Genomic DNA, 20,531 nt, shown 5'->3' with positions numbered 1-20,531 from the left:
CTGTAATGAATACGCAGACAAAACAATATTTGCTTTTCAAATTGCAACTGAAAGGCCAGAAAATTTTCTTTTTGAATAGATGCTTTATGGTGAAAAACAAAAATGACTGAGAAATATCTACTAAATACAACATTCACAAATATTTAAACAGGAGACATTAGTGAAGTTTATGAACAAAAGAACAATGGAAAGTAAACAAGGATGCAGAAATTGAAGTCTACAGACAGCTGAAGCCAAACTTAAGACACCAGAGTCATGGGAATACAAAGAACAGTGATCTTGAAAAAGATGTTGCCATAATTTACAAATGAAACTAATGACTTCTGTTATAAGCAACAGTCATTTGGTTACGTATCTGCAGAACAGATGTCACAGATCTTATTACAGTTAGCATGCTGTAAGAAGAAAATATGGAAAAAACGATGAGATTCAAATGTGGAAGACACATTTTAACACAAGGTAAGAAATGTTTGGTTTGTGGTACAATCATCTGTTCAGCTTAGTAAGATGCAATGTTATGATGACACACAAACTATGAGAGTAGCTGAAGAATGACCAGATCTAGCAGTAGCAAGTAAAACAACGAACAGAAGTACTCAGCAAAGTCATTGACACAAAACAGTTGCATATCTGACTAGTCACTTGGGTTATAAACCACATGGAAAATAATGAAAAGTACCACATGCTTATAAATCTACATATCAGGACTCAGCTATATGGCAGACATGAGTTTGTGTGCTATAATCCAGACAATGTTCTGCAGATTATTTGACTTTTGAATAGAGTAGGGGAAAGACTGATAATATCATCAATCACTCTACATCAGATGATCACGTAATTAACAAGCCATGTAATGTTGCTTTTTCAAAAAAAATTAGCTATTAAAAGCTTAAGCAGTTTTAACTGAAGAAAAAGGGTTTGATTAATAATTTAGCAGAAACCTACAGTAACAAATTTTTATTATCAGCAATAGTCAAGAAACCTATTGAAACATAGCTAAAACCTACAAAGTTTCTGTGATGATTTTTTATTACCATGTGAATTGAGCACGATTTGTCGATACAGCATTACCTGGAGTTATTGTGGATACCAACAATACTGATTGAGAATAGGTTTGTCCTCACTCCAGTCCTGAGATATGTACAGTATCTTCGTGTGATTGGTCAAATGCATGTTTTTTTCAGTTGCAAAATTTCATTAGAAGAACGATAGAATTTTGAGGGTCACCTTTAAGATAAAAAAAAGGAAGCAAAACGCGCGCGCGTGTGGCCACAGTCTGGCTGCCGAGGCCAGACCATGCTTCACTGCCGTTACATTCCATCCTAGACACACCATTCATTGTTTACCTCTAAGTTTTGTTTCCTGTTAGATTATTTTATAGTGTAAGGTAGCATTTCATTTTGTACAACGGTATTTGTCATTTCACCTTTGCCTACTTTGTGCGTGTTTAACCATGGCTCCAAACAAATTCTTAATATTGAGTGCAGATCGCCCATCAAAAACATGTACATCTCAGAATTATTTTTGGCATCAGATATAAAAACTCAAAATGAAGCAGAATAGCATATAATATAAAATACTATCAACTACTCGGCAGCGGTCGCGCACGCACGCACGCGCACACACACAAGGGGTAGGAAGGGGGGGGGGGGAGAGGGGAGGGAGGTGAAGGAAAAGGACTGGAGAGGTTCAGGGAAAGTGGTAGAGTTTGGAAGCCACCCAGAACAATATCATCATCATGCAATGCTTCAATGAGAAAAATTACTGAAAATGCTCTAGGAAGGCAGCTTGTGTAATTTCAAAATGAAACTATTTCAATATATTAAATTCAACACATTATTCCTGAGTATTGTAGAGCAGTGAAGAAGCTTAACAGTACAATGTAAACTTACAACAAGCATGGATTTTGGTTCTGGCAACTCGTCTCCTTTATATATTTCAATGTATGATTTGAAATACTGTAGTAATTCTTTTGCTTTCACTTTCTGACCAGCAATTTCTTTTGGCACTAAATTTTCAGGTGCTAGTAACATTGGAATCAGCCTCTGGAGTTGAACCTTGAAGTCATTCTCAATATCTGTAACAATTGTAAATTTTTCATAGTTAACATCGATCTACATAGCATCACAAGCTACCTTTTGTATTAATGACTCTTAAAATTTAAATTTTGACTGACAATACTGCACGTATAAACACACACACACACACACACACACACACACACACACACACACACACACACACACACACACTTCTTTTCAGAACCATTGGGACATGTATAGTTTAATCTCAAATGCCCTCCATACCTTACTACAGGAGAGAAAAACTATGTTCTGTGTTTTTTCCCTAATACGTGTCTGCCATATAAGCCTGTGTAGCACAATACATATGGGAAAAAATATTACCTGGAGGCAGCAATACAGATATTGACAGTAGTTAAGATCAGGTGTTCACTCATCCTGCATAGATACTAATGGGATGAACGGAATTCCCTATGATGAGATTAAACAAAAACAGATCATCTGTAGCACCAATTTTTTGGGGGCCACTGAAGGACAATATTATGTATGGAAATCAGCAAATAATGCTATTAACAATAAAGATCTGGAACGCTGAGAGGTTAAGTGTTATACATGATAAATGAGTCTAACATATGACAAGGCAAACAAATATTAAGTATCTATGGGGGGGGGGGGGGGGGAAAGAAGAAGAAGAAGCCAACATGAGGCACAATAGTGAACAAATGGGGGGGGGGGGAGAGCGTGAGGAACGAATTTCTGAAATTGGGAAACAAAAAGAGCAAAAGACAGAAAGCAATGGAAGAAAGGAGGAAACTAGGGTGCCTGCTTAGTGAACAAGTAACTGCAAAAGCAGTATTTCAGATTTGGTATGTTCTCCCCTCTCCATTTTCTACAGGGAATGGGACACCAATGCCTCTAAAATTAATGCGTCACAACCAGAGATGTGCTCAGAAGGCAACCCGTTATGTTTGTTACAGACAACTGTATGATCTGTAGCAGGTTAACCAAAAGTGCAATCTAAAGTTGAATAATACGATTATTGAAACAGGACTATAAAAAGGGAAACTGATCCTTATATTATTTTGTTGAAAAATTAGTAATTTTGTTCCTTATAATGTGTGGGGATATTAGTATACTAATATTTGCATGAAATAAACTAGAAATATTGTTTTTAGTTGGTTTCATCCCCCCCCATTAACCACAGACCTTGCTGGTGGGGAGGCTTGCAAGCCTCAACGATACAGATAGCCGTACCGTAGGTGCAACCACAACAGAGGGTTATCTGTTGAGAGGCCAGACAAACGTGTGGTTCCTGAAGATGGGCAGCAGCCTTTTCAGTAGTTGCAGAGGCAACAGTCTGGATGATTGACTGATCTGGTCTTGTAACACTAACCAAAACAGACTTGCTGTCCTGGTACTGCGAACGGCTGAAAGCAAGGGGAAACTACAGCCGTAATTTTTCCCGAGGGCATGCAGCTTTACTGTACGGTTAAATGATGATGGCGTCCTCTTGGGTAAAATATTCCGGAGGTAAAATAGTCCCCCATTCAGATCTCTGGGCGGGGCTACTCAAGTCGACGACGTTATCAAGAGAAAGAAAACTAGCATTCTACGGATCGGAGCATGGAATGTCAGATCCCTAAATCACGCAGGTAGGTTAGAAAATTTAAAATGGATATGGATAGGTTAAAGTTAGATATAGTGGGAATTAGTAAAGTTCAGTGGCAGGAGGAACAAGACTTTTGGTCAGGTGAATACAGGGTTATAAATACAAAATCAAATAGGGGTAATGCTGGAATAGGTTTAATAATGAACAACAAAATAGGAGTGCGGGTAAGCTACTACAAACAGCATAGTGGACGCATTATTGCGGCCAAGATCGACATGAAGCCCACGCTTCAGTAGTAAAAGTCTATATGCCAACTAGCTCTGCAGATGACGAAGAAATTGATGAAATGTATGATGAGATATAAGAAATTATTCAGGTAGTGAAGGGAGACGAAAATTTTATAGTCATGGGTGACAAATTCAAGAGTAGGAAAAGGGAGAGAAGGAAACGTAGTAGGTGAATATGGATTAGAGCTAACAAATGAAAGAGGAAGCCACATGGTAGAATTTTGCACAGAGCATAACTTAATCATAGCTAACACTTGGTTCAAGAATCATGAAAGAAGGTTGTATACACCGAAGAACCCTGGAGATACTAGAAGGTTTAAGACAGATTATATAATGGTAAGACAGAGATTTAGGAACCAGGTTTTAAATTGTAGGACTTTTCTAGGGGCAGATGTGGACTCTGACCACAATCTATTGGTTATGAACTGTAGATTAAAACTGAAGGAACTGCAAAAAGGTGCTAATTTAAGGAGATGGGACCTGGATAAACTGAAAGAACCAGAGGTTGTACAGAGTTTTAGGGAGAGCATAAGGGAACAATTGACAGGAATGGGGGAAAGAAATACAGTAAAAGAAGAATGGGTAGCTTTGAGGGATGAAATAGTGAAGCGAGCAGAGGATCAAGAAGTTAAAATGGCAAGGGCTAATAGAAATTCTTGGATAACAGAAGAGATGTTGAATTTAACTGATGAAAGGAGAAAATATAAAAAGCAGTAAATGAAGCAGGCAAAAAGGAATACAAATGTCTCAAAAATGAGATTGACAGGAAATGCAAAATGGCTAAGCAGGGATGGCTAGAGGATAAATGTAAGGATGTAGAGGCTTATCTCACGAGGGGTAAGACAGATACTGCCTACAGGAAAATTAGAGAGACCTTTCCAGAAAAGAGAGCCACTTGCATTAAATATCAAGAGCTCAGATGGAAACCCAGTTCTAAGTAAAGAAGGGAAAGCACAAAGGTGGAAGGAGTATATAGAGGGTCTATACAGTGGCGATGTTCTTGAGAACAATATTATGGAAATGGAAGAGGATGTAGACGAAGAGGAAATGGGATATATGATACTGGGTGAAGAGTTTGACAGAGCATTGAAAGACTTAAGTTGAAACAAGGCCCCAGGAGTAGACAACATTCCATTAGAACTACTGATAGCCTTGGGAGAGCCAGCCGTGAGAAAACTACCATCTGGTGAGCAAGATGTATGAGATAGGCGAAATACCTTCAGACTTCAAGAAGAATATAATAATTCCAATCCAAAGAAAGCAGGTGTTTACAGATGTGAAAATTACCGAAGTATCAGTTTAATAAGTCACAGCTGCAAAATACTAACGCGAATTCTTTACAGACGAATGGAAAAACTGGTAGAAGCAAAACCTCGGGGAAGATCAGTTTGGATTCCGTAGAAATGTTGGAACATGTGAGGCTATACTGACCCTACGACTTATCTTAGAAAATAGATTAAGGAAAGGCAAACCTATGTTTCTATCATTTGTAGACTTAGAGAAAGCGTTTGGCAATGTTGACTGGAATACTCTCTTTCAAATTCTGAAGGTGGCAGGGGTAATATATAGGGAGCGAAAGGCTATTTACAATTTGTACAGAAACCAGATGGCAGTTATAAGAGTCGGGGGACATGAAAGGGAAGCAGTGGTTGGGAAGGGAGAGAGACAGGGTTGTAGTCTCTCCTCAATGTTACTCAATCTGTATATTGAGCAAGCAAATAAAGGAAACAAAAGAAAAGTTCGGAGTAGGCATTAAAATCCATGGAGAAGAAATAAAAACTTTGTGGTTCGCCGATGACATTGTAATTCTCTCAGAGACAGCAAAGGACTTGGAAAAGAAGTTGAGCAGAATGGACAGTGTCTTGAAAGCAAAGTATAAGATAACATCAACAAAAGCAAAACAAGGATAATGGAAAGTAGTCGAATTAAGTTGGGTGATGCCGAGGGAATTAGATTAAGAAATGAGACACTTAAAGCAGTAATGGAGTTTTGCTATTTGGGGAGGAAAATAACTGATGATGGTCGAAGTAGAGAGGATATAAAATGTAGACTGGCAATGGTAAGGAACGAGTTTCTGAAGTAAGAAATTTGTTAACATCGAGTATAGATTTAAGTGTCAGGAAGTCGTTTCTGAAAGTATTTGTATGGAGTGTAGCCATGTATGGAAGTGAAACACGGACGATAAACAGTTTGGACAAGAAGAGAATAGAAGCTTTCAAAATGTGGTGCTACAGAAGAATGCTGAAGATTAGATGGGTAGATTATGTAACTAATAAGGAAGTATTGAAAAGGATTGGGGGGAAGAGTAGTTTGTGGCACAACTTGACTAGAAGATGGGATCGGTTGGTAGGAAATGTCCTGAGGCATCAAGGGATCACATTTAGTATTGGAGGGCAGCGTGGAGGGTAAAAATTGTAGAGGGAGACCAAGAGATGAATACACTAAACAGATTTAGGAGGATGTAGGTTGCAGTAGGTACTGGGAGATGAAGAAGCTTGCACAGGGTAGAGTAGCATGGAGAGCTGCATCAAACCAATCTCAGGACTGAAAACCACAACGACACAACAAACTAGAAAGTAAAGAAAAGATGAAGAGAAAATTCGCATGAAAGGTTTTGATAAAGTGAAGCAATATGTTGGCATGAAAATAATAAGACATCATGAAACACAAAGAAAATAAATCAGTGAAGTATTAGATTACTTTTAATGTCAAATATTGGACCTGTGAGAACTCCCACAGAAGTGAATGCAAAATTGTTAAAAAGCCCTACTGCAGGAAATAGCAACATACCCTACCGATGAGTAATAGAAGGTCTTCCATATCTTGTGCAAGTGACAAAATACAATTTCCATACACTGCAAACAAGCCAAAACTGCAATGATCTAGGAAACCAACATTTGTTTCTTATGAAAGGAGTTTCAAAGTGTCTTCAATGGACTACACATCTACAACTATGTTTCTGTGACAAAGGCATTTTTTTCATTCCAGAAAAAGCAGTCCTGCTTGAAATTCAAGTAAATAGTGAGATGTAGCATTTTTTATGGCAGATGCAGAATACATGGCACTGAGACTGACAGAGCAGGAAGCACTCTGGCTTCAACAGCTGCAACTGATCTCTGTCAATGTATGTACGATGTGATATACAGCAACAGTTAAAGCACAACAAAGCTGGTGTTTACAGACTGCTACCATTTGAGTACAAAGCATCCAGACGTACATCTGTACTTCCACAGAAAACATTTTGTAAGGTCAAGAATCAAGTTTGTAATCATTAACGAATGTGACATGGTGGCCAACTGTAACTCAAGTAATGATATATGAAAAATAGCTATAGTGTGTGGATAAATTGGGTTTATATTCTGTTGGGGATGTTTGATATTAGAATGAAAATCATTTTACACTCAGGCAGTCACTTTTCTTAGATAAATGATGTTCAAGCGTTTCTTCACTCGGAACATGTCAAGAATGAAGAGTAAATGACAGCGGACAGTGGCGGGGTTAACGGAGTCGTTAAGACCATGCAAAAGGTTCAGACGAAACTTCGGCTGAGGTGTATGCCATGGAGATGTACATGAATGGACCTGGAGGGGAGATGGTAAAGGGAAAGACTCCAGTTCGGAGAGAAGGGATCGCATGCGAACCGCAATCTTGAGCCCTCACCTGGGCAGCTGATGTGGGAGATGAACTGCCGCAGGTGGGAAAAAGGAGACAGTAATTTGGACACTCAGGAGAACTATGAATGTGTGCAACATAACTGGCGAGCAGTTGTGCATGTCTGATCCACAATGGAGGGACTCCAGTCTCCACAAGGACACTGGTCACTGCACTCATTCTAAAACCTCCCGTCGCTGGGCGAACACCACAGTGCTGCACTGGGTCGAGTTAATGCTATGCTGAGGGTGCCACCAAATTGTAAACCGGACTCCCATGGTCAAGGCGGGATTGACCAAGGGTGCAGCAGCGTAGGGTCATCTGCACCCCAGTTGGTGTTGCTCAGGCAGCGGAGAGCACTGGGTGCTGCAAGTACCCCCCTTAAGCTGACAAAGGTAAGGCAGCCAAGTCAATCATGCGTCGAAAACCAGTCCTAAGAATCAATATGTCTCCACTACAGTGAACGGATCATCATTAAGATAAAGTTCAGGTTCTGGATGAACAGTACGGCACTGACAGAAGTGCACGACACGCGACTTAGCGGCCAAAAACTGGAAGCGGTGAGCGAGAGCCCATGACTGCGCCTTGTGGATGGCTTCCTGTAAGGCACTGCTCAGCAACACCACTACTGGTGGAGCAGTACGAAATGCAGAACTTATCTGCATACAGAGGTGGTGAGACAGATGGCCCTACAGCTGCTGCTAGACCATTAATGGCCACTAAAAAAATAGTTATACACTCAATACAGGGCCCTGTGGAACCCCATTCTCCTGGATATGGGGGGAACTATGGGAGGCACCAATTTGGACAAGGGATGTATAGAGGTACAGGAAATTCTGGATAAAAATCAGTAGCGGGTGCCTGAGACCCTGGTGGAAGCTGCCCTGACATGGAGCCAGTAGGCCATGTGGACTCCACAAGCCAACCCAACCGCCGACACACCATACGTTCCAGCGTCTTACAGAGCACATTGGTGAGGCTGGTGCACCAATAGCCATCCACATCAAGCGGGTTTTCACAGGGTTTTACCACCGGAATGACTGTGCACTCCCACCATTGCGATGGAAAGACGCAATCGAACCAGATCTGGTTGCAGATGATGAGGAGATATCACTTGTAGTCAGACGAGAGATGTGAAATCATTTGACTGTGTATCCGATCCAGCCCAGGAACTGTCAGGGCACTGAGGAGCTTGCACTCTGTAAATGGGGTGTTATAGGGTTCACTATGGCGTGTAGTGAACAAGAGGACTTTCCTTTCCATCCTCTGTTTGAGGGTGCGAAAGGCTTGGGTGTAGTTCTCCGACACAGAGGCTCTACCATAGTGCTTGGCAATCTTGTTTGCATCGGTACATAGCATGACATTGATGTTAATACCAGGAACACCTGTTGGGGTCTGGTACCCAAAGAGACATCTGATCTTCATCCAGACTTGGGAAGGTGTCATACAGCACCCAATTGTAAACACATACCTCTCCCAAAAATCCTGTTTCCACAGTTTTATAAGCAGCCGAATTCAGGTGCGGAGCCGCTTAAAGGCTATTAGGTGTTCTAGGGAAGGGTGCTGCTTATGTCGCTGCAGAGCTCACAGACACACTGTAATTGCCTCAGTGACTTCTGGCAACCATCAAGGGACTGTCTTTTGCCGGCGGCACCCTAGAGAACGAGGGATCGTGTTTTCTGCCGCAGAAATTATCACTGTAGTGACCTGCTCAATCACAACATTGATGGCATCACGTGGGGGAGATTCAACGATGACAGCAGAGATGAAGGCTACTCAGTCTGCCTTGTTTAAGGCCCATCTGGGTAGGCATCCGTGGACATGACGCCGGGGCAGTGGCAAGAATATGGGGCAGTGGTCACTACCACACAGGTCATCATGTGCTCTCCAGTGGATAGATGGGAGGAGTCCTGGGCTGCAAATTGATATATCAACGGCCGAGCAACTACCATGAGTCACAATGAAATGTGTGGCGGCCCCAATATTTAGGAGGCAGAGTTCGAGTGGGACAGTAAATTTTCGACATTTCTGCCACTGCCAGTAGGCATGGGGCTACCCCACGAGGTTATGGGCATTAAAATTTCCCAAAAGCAGGAAAGGTTTAAGGAGTTTATCAATCAGTGCAGCGAATACTTTCAGGGATACCACACCACCTAGAGAGAGAGAGAGAGAGAGAGAGAGAGAGAGAGAGAGAGAGAGAGAGAGAGAGATGTTGCAGTTAGTTTCAAGAGGGGATTTGATGGGGCACAGGCTCACTACATACCGAGTTCAGGGCATAGACGCAAAGTCCACCTGACACACTATTAAATTTGCCATGGTTCTTGTAATATCCCCTGTAGCCACGAAGTGCAGGGTTCCGTATTGCCGGGAACCATGTTTCCTGGAGGGCAATACAGAAAGGAGGTGTAAAGCTTAACAGTTGCCATAGCTCAGCCTGGTGGTGGGGTAAAAAAAAAACGCCGCAATTCCACTGGCGGATGACATGATCATGAGACTGGGAAGGCATGAAACACTCAATGAGGTAGTCAACGCCTCAGGGTCACCTGCTGCCACAGACTTATTTCCTGAACAGGCTTTATGTACTGTGTCTGAGGGTCTGGCGAGATCTACGTCATCAGCATATGCCAGAATCTTCACCTCATACGCAGAGCTGATAGACAGTGGTGGTGTGGGTGCCACTGCAATTCCCTTGGTCTTGGGGTCTCCTTTCTGAATTACTCTCGCAGGTCCTTGGGTTTCCCTGTCTGGGAGGACTTCACTTGCTCTGTCTCTGAGACTGAGAATGGGCGTGATGACCTACGACCAGCTGCTTTTGAGCTCTTCAGCCACTGGTGGGTGTCATCTTTCCCACTAGCAGAAACCTGGGAAGGTAGTGACCCAAGGGAACCCTTCCTAGAGAGAGTAACTGGAGAAGACTTACACTTCTCCAGCTGAGAAGTGGGGACTGGTGTCCCCGATGGTTGGGACGACAGTGCTCCTGAGGTAGGTGGTGCGGGAGCAACAGGGAGGGAAGTGACCCCCCATCATCGAGGGGGTAGGTGTAGTCTTCCAGCTCCGAGAGCTGACTGGAACTCGTGGAACTCATGGTGCTACAACTGTTCTCGTAGTGGCGGCATAAGAGGTGGTCATAGCCACAGGATGTAGGCGCTCAATTTTCCTCTTGGCCTCAGTGTAGGTCAGTTGGTCCAGGGTCTTGTATTCCACGATTTTCCTTTGTCGCTGTAAAATTCTGCAGTCTGGTGAGCGAGTGAGCAAGGAGAATGATGCTCTCCGCAGTTGACACAGATGGGAGGCAGGGCACAAGGAGTATTGAAATGGGATGGATGTCCACAATCACGACATGTAATGTTGGAAGTACAGTGGGAAGACATATGGCTGAACTTCCAGCACTTAAAGCACCGCATTGGGAGGAGATATATGGCTTGACATCACAGCGGTAGACCATCACCCTGACCTTCTCAAGCAATGTGTCACCCTTGAAGGCCTAGATGAAGGCACCGGTGGCAGCCCGATTATCCCTCGGACCCTGATGGATGTGCCGGACGAAATGAACTCTTTGTTGATCTAAGTTAGTGCGCAGCTCATCGTCAGACTACAAAAGAAGGTCCCTGTGGAATATAATATCCTGGACAATATTTAAGCTCTTATGAGGCATGATGGTAACGGAATCAGGCCCCAGCTTGTCACAAGTGAGTAATACTTATGGGTGGGCAGAGGATGCTGTTTTTATCTAGACTGACCCTGACCGCATTTTAGACAAGCCCTCCACCTCCCCAAACTTTTTCTCTAAATACTCTACAAAAAACTGATGCTTCATCAAGACCAAGGAGTCCCCATCAGCTCTCTTACATACGAGGTACCGGAGGAATAAGGTTCGCTACCATCCTTAGCCTGGCTTTACTCCCATGGTGTGGCCAGGGAGGTGAACAATTTAGGACCAAACTTCCTTGCATTGTCCTGAGACTTGGAATGCTAAGAGACTGCTGGTGTTTGATCACCAGCAAGTGAAGATTGGTACACTTCATCATGCATCATTCGCCCTGATGCTACCTACTCCGACCAGGGGACCTCCCCCACAGGTGCTACCGAGCCGCAGCCAAGGCCAGCTGGCAGGATGGCCACTGGTGGGAGTCCCAATGCCCCATGGCGACAGGCATCTACTCCTTGGCATACCTGGGGAGTTAACAGGACAGGCATCAGCAGAGCAATCCCTGTGTAGTCAAGGGGCTACAACCAACAGGTTACATGGTGGTCCCACCACAATGGACTGGCTACTGTGCTGGATATGAGGTGCAATGAATTCCATGGTCCTTGTTGGCACTGAAAACAACACTACATAGTGGGTGGAAGAAAACGCACCCAGGAAGGTGTCCTCGCTTGAGAGATGGAGGATGAGGGGGACTGCAATGCCACGATGAGAAAGTGGGCTAAAGATCTCAATGTACAATGATCACGATGCACCATGTAAGGCACCCTTCCCCTACAGGGAACCATCACAAAGGCCGAAAGGTGAGAGACTCCTTTTAGTAACCTCTTATGACGTGTAGGACTACCTTGAACCTATTCTAACCCCTGGGCCTACAAGGAGGAATAATTTCTGGTTCTGAAGGAAGACCACAATAACAATGCAAACAGAAACCCTTTGTCAACTGATGTTTCTGCAGCAGTTTTTTGTGATTTCCTGTATCACAGGTGTCATGCAAGCCAGTAGAATCTATAACAACAATAATCTTTTCCCAAAGTACATTACAATACACTGAAATAAGTTCACAATTTGGCCAGAGAACTTCTGATGTCTAAAGCCAATTTGCTCTAGCATATGTTTAGCAGTGACACATTGGTGATGAGAAATGGGAACCGCAGTTGTGCATACCATGGGCTACACTGATAGGCTTGTCATTGGTTAATACTTCAACCACCAGTTACATCATCTCTCTTAAGCAGACAGGTAGGATTTGCTTAACACAGAAAACATTGATTCACACAGTTGGACAGTTGTTAATAGGGAACAGGGTAACCAGAGAGAAAAATTGTCACTCATTTATCAGTTAAAATGACTGCCCATCCTGAAGGCAAAGTCCTGGCACTATAGAAATCTTGGAAAGTAAGGAGAAGGACTGGGTGTGAGAGAATTTTACAACTTTCACATAAAGTTGGGGAGCTCTTTACTTCACAAATGGATTGTTACTAGAACAGGCAAGGTCAGATGCTGGCAGCACTTAATGGGTTAATTATTTTACTAAGTTAGTGGGATGCACCACTTCCTGGTGAATTTTCATCTGTTCTTGTAGTAACTATTTGTTTTTCGAAACAGAGAATAACTGATTTATCAGGCTGCCTACTTATACCTTTACTGTGACTTTCACGATCTCTTATGCAATGATAGACAATGACATGAATTTGATAGTAACTGCATATAAGCAGCATGTGGCCTTTACTTTTTCACATGTACATCTTCACGACACCACACTTTGTGGCACCCAACAAAATGGTCAATGAGAGAGAATGTGCTGCGGATTACTATTTCAAGGTATATAACAATGTAATATATATTTCCATTATTGTAGTGGAAAATTGTTTATCTTGGTAAGGAAGTAAAATTTTCATTCTTACTCGCGAACACAAAATGACACGGTGAAGATAGGAAAGATTAAAAAGTGATACTTCATTACAAAATGCACAGTTTATGAAATATGCACAACAGTGATTCTGTGCAAAGCATAAAATTTATATTAAGAAGAAAATTTCACCTGAAAGTAGATAAAGAATATCTCCCCCCCCCCCCCAAAAAAAAAGCCACTCGAGATTTTAAAGCATTGTACAATAATCCTTGTGAATATAATAATACCGAAAAGAAGGTCATAATTTCATTTTGTGGTCTTCTGCGTTATTTTGCAAGGTAACTGTTAATTTTTCTCTAGTAAGCTGGACAAACTGACAGACGTTTATTGCAAAACTACAAACGAATACACTCATTTTCAGTGAGAATAATCATATTCACACCCTCCACCTATTAATTCATTAAAATATTTAACAAACATTAGAGACACAACTTGAAAGCACTTGTTCAATTTGATAAACAGCTGTCAACCTAGGACGATAAAATATTTATTGCCCTAAAACAATCAAAACTTTTGAAGAGAGAAGAATTATCAAAAAAAGTGTTACAACCATGACCATAAGTGAAGGCATGAGCGAATCTTTTTTTTTTTTTTAAGTTGTGGAGATGCCACGTGGACTAAATTTTGGTGGGACAACACAGAAACATGTGAAGAAGGAAGATTAGGCTTTAATTTCCCACCAGTAATAAAGTCATGTGAGATGCAACTAAAGCTGAGATTGGGGAAGAAAACTGGTCATGTTTGTTGCAATGAAACTTACTGGTGTCTGCCCAATTCGATTTGCGAAACCATGGAAAACATATATCCTGAAGACCAGAGGGGGAAATTGAACCCCGGTGCTCCCAAATGTGAGTCTATTGCCTTAACCACTAAGCCACTTTGCTTGGTAGAAACTTTTGACATGAATGGTATGTCAGAGATTGCTCAGGCAACATCCATGTGAGTTAATGTCTTGGGTATAGTGGTTCTGACAGCTTGGTTTGTGCATCTAAAGACGGTTCTATAGTAGCAGGAAATCAATATAGCACAGTGAACTGGGTGACATTTTGTGCAACAAAATACTTAGTAGATATATCTAAAAACAAAGTTGATGTGACTTGCCAAACAAAAGGTCGATAGAAACACAAACAAACACAAACATACACACAAAATTCAAGTTTTCGCAACCAACGGTTGCTTCTTCAAGAAAGAGGGAAGGAGAGGGAAAGACGAAAGGATGTGGGTTTTAAGGGAGAGGGTAAGGAGTCATTCCAATCCCGGGAGTGGAAAGACTTACCTTAGGGGGGAAAAAAGGACAGGTATACACTCGCACGCACGCACACATCCGCACATACATACATGTGTGTGTGCGCGTGCGCGTATACCTGTCCTTTTTTCCCCCTAAGGTAAGTCTTTTCACTCCCGGGATTGGAATGACTCCTTACCCTCTCCCTGAAAACCCACATCCTTTCGTCTTTCCCTCTCCTTCCCTCTTTCTTGAAGAAGCAACCATTGGTTGCGAAAGCTTGAATTTTGTGTGTATGTTTGTGTTTCTATCGACCTGCCAGCGCTTTTGTTTGGTAAGTCACATCATCTTTGTTCTTAGATATATTTTTCCAATGTGGAATGTTTCCCTCTATTATATCCAAAATACTTAGTAGATTAGATGCCAACTCCTTTCAGCGTGAAGTGGTGGTAGTGTTGTCTCCTCACTGTGGAGAGGATTTGAGGTGGACAAATCAATTGACTGTAATGCAGGAAACAACAACAATACACCATCTTTCCCATTTTTTTTTGCAATAGTCTCAGAGCTATATTTACTTGTCATACCATGCGGAGTTTACTTACAGAGATTTACAGGCTGTGTGCCACAAGAAACAGTACTGTCTCAACAAAACACTACACAACTTAGCAGTTATCTTACCTGAGTATTATTCTGTTTGAAGATGAGGTACAATTTTGTTTAAAGATGAATTGCGGGTTAACACAGAGGGTGATTCTCAGAATCTGGTCATTTGGAGGAAAAGGGCGATTGCAATTTTGTGGAAAGATATCGCCGCAGTAAAAAACTATTTTTGTTTTAATGACTGCCATCCCAACTCAGCTCTGTCTCCTCCATTTCGTGATAAAATGAAACAAGATGGCCTTTTTTTGAGCTTTTTTATGTCCTCCACAAATCCTACCAAGTATGAATCCCATACTGCAAACCAAATACTCCAGAAGAAGATGGTCAGTCTCTCTAGTACATCTGTTTGCTTCTTCTAAGTGTTCCAGCAATAAAATTCAGCGTTTCATTAGCCTTCCATTGATCGTTTCTATGAAATGGCTCCAATTTTACTTATTTGTAATTAATACCCCCTGGTACTTAATTACATCTACAACCTTTAATTTTTAAATTATTACTGATGTGGAGGACCTCTCACTTTTTATTCGTTAGGGTAAAATTGACTCTTTTTGCACCATGCAAATATTGTGCCTACACAATTATGCAATTTATTAGCTGGTGCTTTTTATATATGCATTTGGATTTAAGTTCTAACACTGCCAGCAACGTTCATTGCTGAACTACAGAGAGAACATGAGCAGTTACAGGAAATATTGCCTGGGGTACATTATACCATTATCCATAGTACACCAAGTAGTTGTACATCCAGCATTACCATATGAAGACATGCATCCAGCATTATTCCATATGAGGACATCACAACTGTTATTGACATTCTGTCTGTTGCAGTGGCACGACACAACACAGTATTTAGCATCTACAACTCCTCGTCTCTCATGTGTTCATATCACTGTCTCATGGTTCACAATTTTATTAACATATTTTTTCCTTCAAAAATGTTTCACTGATGTTAATAATCCCATTAATTTATGAACCTAAACATGTATCAAGGACTACTATACAATTAGATGGACACATTTATGCTTACTATCACATCACTATTTTATTGCTACTGGCTGTACATCATATGTTTACATATAACAACTCACCTGAAAGTTTACCATCAAATTCAGGATGTGTGGCGACTTTCAGTCCTGGGTGAGGCATAAGAAAGCATGAAATATCTGAAAAACACGACCTTATGTGTTGTCGCAGTGACTGCAATTCTGGGTGTTGTTTCTTTGAAATCTGGAGGGGGAAGAAAGATTGTATCATATCATTATTATACAAAATAAGTAAATCCTTCCTGCACTGATTCAAATGCTGTTCAGTATAAAAATAGCATATCCTTAACATGTGAGAAATACAGGCAGCATGCTATGGTAATGAAGTAAAATTTTACTGAAGCATTTTTTATTAAAATACTGAAAGGTTGACAAAGAATTAATTTATTTTAGGTGTTTTTTAGAAGATAAGTAATGTGTATATTAGTCATATGGAATCTGTATGTGGGGCCAAAAAAAAGATCACATCCAAAGAGCTGTTATGTCAATTTGTGGCATCTGTCAGAACACTGTAGAATGAAATATTAATTTAATTCTAAATATGAACTAAGTTTCTTACACTAGTGCTATTTCAGAAATCATAGTGTGTATTATAATACCAGAAATACATCATGGAAGATGGCCAAAATATGTACATATAAGGCAGTAAAACAGTGGCCATAAGAGAAATATTGCTGTAAGCTGTGGTTCAAATAGTAGCCTTAGTGGAAGTCCAGCTGCATATTAGGAACCCATCATTGTTCTAGGGACATGCTGATAGAACAAAGAAATTGCTGCAAGAATTCAACTGAATCATCAAATACAACACTTGAGATGAAATGATGTGTGCGGCGAATGTGTACTTTTACTTTAATGACACAGCCTAGCAATTTATCAAGAATAATGACAAGCTAAATAAATTCCAATTTCAGGTCGAACTTAATGAAACGTTTGGCGTTAGCTTTCAACAAGTACACTTATAATAAGAACTATTAAAGAACAGAGCCAAACATCATAGGAAAACAACACATTCCTACATACAACATATTTTGGCCCAATGTCACACACAAGGTCTGTTCAAAAAATTCCAGAACATTCGTAATTTCACACCAATGGTATGTTGGAATGAACCACAGTTGGCATCCCTGCACATGCTACGTTTAATGTGTAACTGCTGGAAGTTTCAGTGTTGTATGTCTGTTAGTTATTGTTCACTGCTGTATTGATTAGAATGTTTTGTCTTACAGTTTGTAAATTTTTAGATGGCGGAGTTGAAGAGCAACATGTCAGCATTAAATTTTGCATGAAACTTAAGAAAATCTTCACAGAGAGGTGACAAATTATGCAGTAAGCCTACAGTGATGAGTGCTTAAGGCATACTCTGTGTTATGAATTATTCACATGGTTTAAAAATGGCCGGGCAGAAGTTATAGATTACCTTTGTTCAGGATGCCCTTCAGGGGTCTACAGACAACACTCATGCCAGGAACATCAATGAAATTTTGTGTGCCAATCAAAGACTGACAGTCCAGGAGATGGCAGAAGAATGTAACATTTAAGCTGGATCTTGTCATGAAATCCTGACACAGCATCTCTGAATGCATGCTGCAAGTTTGTCCTATGGCTGATGAGGCAATATCAGAAGGACCTTTGCCTCACAATCTGCGAACAGCTTTTGGATCGCATTACTGAGAACAAGATGTTCCTTAGAGAACTGTATGGCCCCTGTGGACTTTTTTTTTAATTTCCAACACTGAAAACCCCATTGCAGGAATGAAGATTTTCAACGACAGTTGAGATGAAAGAAAATTTGCAGACTGTGTGTCACACTATTCAGCAAGAGGTGTACCAAGACTATTTCCGGAAGTGGAAACAGCATTCGGAGCAGGGTATCAATTGTGCAGAAGAGTATTTCAAAGAAAACCATGCACAATAAGTAAGAGGTAAGTATAGAAGTTTTTTTTTTTTTTTGGATAAGTTCCGACATTTTTTGAACAGACATTGTATATGACAGAACTGGACAGAATCTCACCCTTGAAGGAAGGAGCTGCAGAAAACAAGTTTTCTTAAAGGATGTCACAATAACGGAGGAATTTATTTAATGGAGCCAACACACTGATAAAGTGAAACAGAAAATAATTGGACGGAAGTAGTATGACCGACCACTGATTGCAAGTTTTTATGGAAGTTGTGGAAGACCACAACCTCAACTCTCTCACACACCAGGTAGTAAGAGAAGACGTACAGTATTTCATTCCGACTGGAACTGATGGAGAGGTAAGCAGAGATAGCAGCCCATGGACTCTGCCAACTCTGATGTATGCTCCAGTCATATCAAACAACACAGCTCCCAACCAACACACACACACACACACACACACACACACACACACACACACACACACGGCACCAAATGAAAGGTACTGCACCGCTGAAAACCATAGAAGACTTAAAGAGGGAGGATGAACTGACCAAAAAAGAATTTCAATAATAAACAGAGCATTGTATAATAGGAACAATGATCCAATAGGATTGATATGGTTGCTCATCATCCCAGTTCTACAGCCAGATGTCTGGATGTATTTCCACACCCCAACAACTTCTGTTCACCTGGAATTCATGAAGACCATGGGCAGAATCAGACAAACGTGTTATTGGCCAGGTCCCTACTGACCCGTTCATCACTGTGAGAGCCACTGCAAGGAATGTCAATGATGGCACCACATGCCATTATTTCCTCCAGTGCATTTGGTACTATCCTCATCCACAGCAGTTCCATTCCACTAAACTGGATTTGACATCTTGGGAAGGTTCCTGAAATCGACAAATGATAACCAATGGATAACCTTTGCTCCAACTAGCACCAAAGCCATACTGACAGCTCGTTTTCCAGAGAATGTGAAGTTGTTTTTAAAATACATCATTTGAAGCACAGAGCACCCAGTGTGGTGATTCAGATTTTGGAAAAGTTTTCCAATTGAGACTAGCATCGGAGGCAATTTCTTGTTGCTTCATCACCCATGGGAAGACAATTGCATACCATCTCTGGACAAATGGCTTCACAGAACACTTTAACAAGATGTTGCCAGACATGTGCATATAACATAGTAGTGCATGACACACAGGCCTCACACCATTTGTTCTGATCCATGGACACAAGGCCCAAAATGATAACAGACACACAGTTCCCATTTCAACTAGGCAATACTGCAGATGACTGAAATCCTATGTCACCAGGACTGAAAATGCAGTGCAACTACTAGCTTACCTACAGACCCTGGTCTGTGAGTGCTATAACATCAAACACTGGCCAGTGACAGTGTGGGTGACTTTATACAGATTTTCACACACCTGTGCGAAAAATGAGACTATCGGAAAAGTTATGAAAGTGCTACTATCGGCCATATCATATCCTTTGTTGCTTTTCAGACATTACATTTGAAGTTGAGGATTATGATCCTTCATCAAGACATCAGCCATCTCATTTGTAATGTTAGCACGTTCAGGAATATTCAATATTTGTAAAAATAACTCAACTCTGCCCAGGAGTTCAGTTCTGATCTGTCTGTCTGTCTGTCTGTGTTTTACTTCATTTATGACCCTGCTTCAGATATGGACTCTAGTGTGATCATCATATGACAATATTAGTAGACAACTTCGTTTTTAACATGTTTAAAGTACAGAACTGTCACATTATTTTTAATTTATTGACTAGTTTTACTCAATACATGTGAGCATCCTCTTAATTCACTGCCTGCTGGCAACACGTTAGAGGTCTAAAGAACAAACTGGCTCCATTGGATGATTGTACAAACAGTGCTTTAAACCTCTAATGCATTGCCACACGGAAAACAAATATTTGAGGATACTCACACTTGGTGAGTGAAGATAGTTAATAAATGAAGTAATACGCAACCTGTGGCATTTTATCTGTACATTAATTACAATGGTTGCTGTGTTCTCTGAATGCAATGTCTGCGTTGGCAGGCTGAACAATAAATATTTACTGATGTCACCCATACAATAGTATATGAGCACAAGAGAAAAATACGCTTATAAATATATATGAGGTATAAAAAACTTCCCTTAGTATATATTTTCAGTGTTGACTTACACAGTAACAAGACATCTTGGACACCTTGTATGACACTCGCAGCATTCTCTATGGAGATATATCTGACATATTGTCCAGAAATATCAAGTCTTACTGAGAGTATTATGTCCATCGAAAGACAACATTAAGTCATGTTACAGTGACTTCTAAATAAAAATAGTGGTTACTACCCACCACACAATTGAGCTTTTGCATGTGTCTGAGAGGGAAAATTCACTACACAATGAGTGCAAAAGTGGCTCAGCAAGATAGTCACCATCCATAACTTCAATATTAATTAAGTGAACAGTAAAAAAGTATACATATAATCTCTGCCCAAAC

At 40.9% G+C, this 20,531-nt stretch overlaps 1 protein-coding gene across 5 annotated transcripts in view; it reads right to left on the bottom strand.

The window, feature by feature from the left end:
* LOC126338575 (atlastin) overlaps positions 1-20,531 on the bottom strand; it is a 125,469-nt gene that overhangs the window by 4,223 nt on the left and 100,715 nt on the right. For all 5 annotated transcript variants that reach the window (XM_050001565.1, XM_050001567.1, XM_050001564.1 and 2 more), the window contains exons 6-7: positions 16,163-16,301; positions 1,893-2,077 (exon numbers count right to left, since the gene is read on the bottom strand). In XM_050001565.1, the coding sequence (XP_049857522.1) occupies positions 1,893-2,077; positions 16,163-16,301 (324 nt within the window). The remainder of the gene's footprint in view (positions 1-1,892; positions 2,078-16,162; positions 16,302-20,531) is intronic.

Source organism: Schistocerca gregaria, chromosome 1 (genome assembly GCF_023897955.1).
Source record: "Schistocerca gregaria isolate iqSchGreg1 chromosome 1, iqSchGreg1.2, whole genome shotgun sequence".
NCBI classification, from domain to species: domain Eukaryota; kingdom Metazoa; phylum Arthropoda; class Insecta; order Orthoptera; family Acrididae; genus Schistocerca; species Schistocerca gregaria.
Note: the sequence above shows the minus strand (reverse complement) of the source record. Positions and strands in the feature narration are given on the sequence as shown.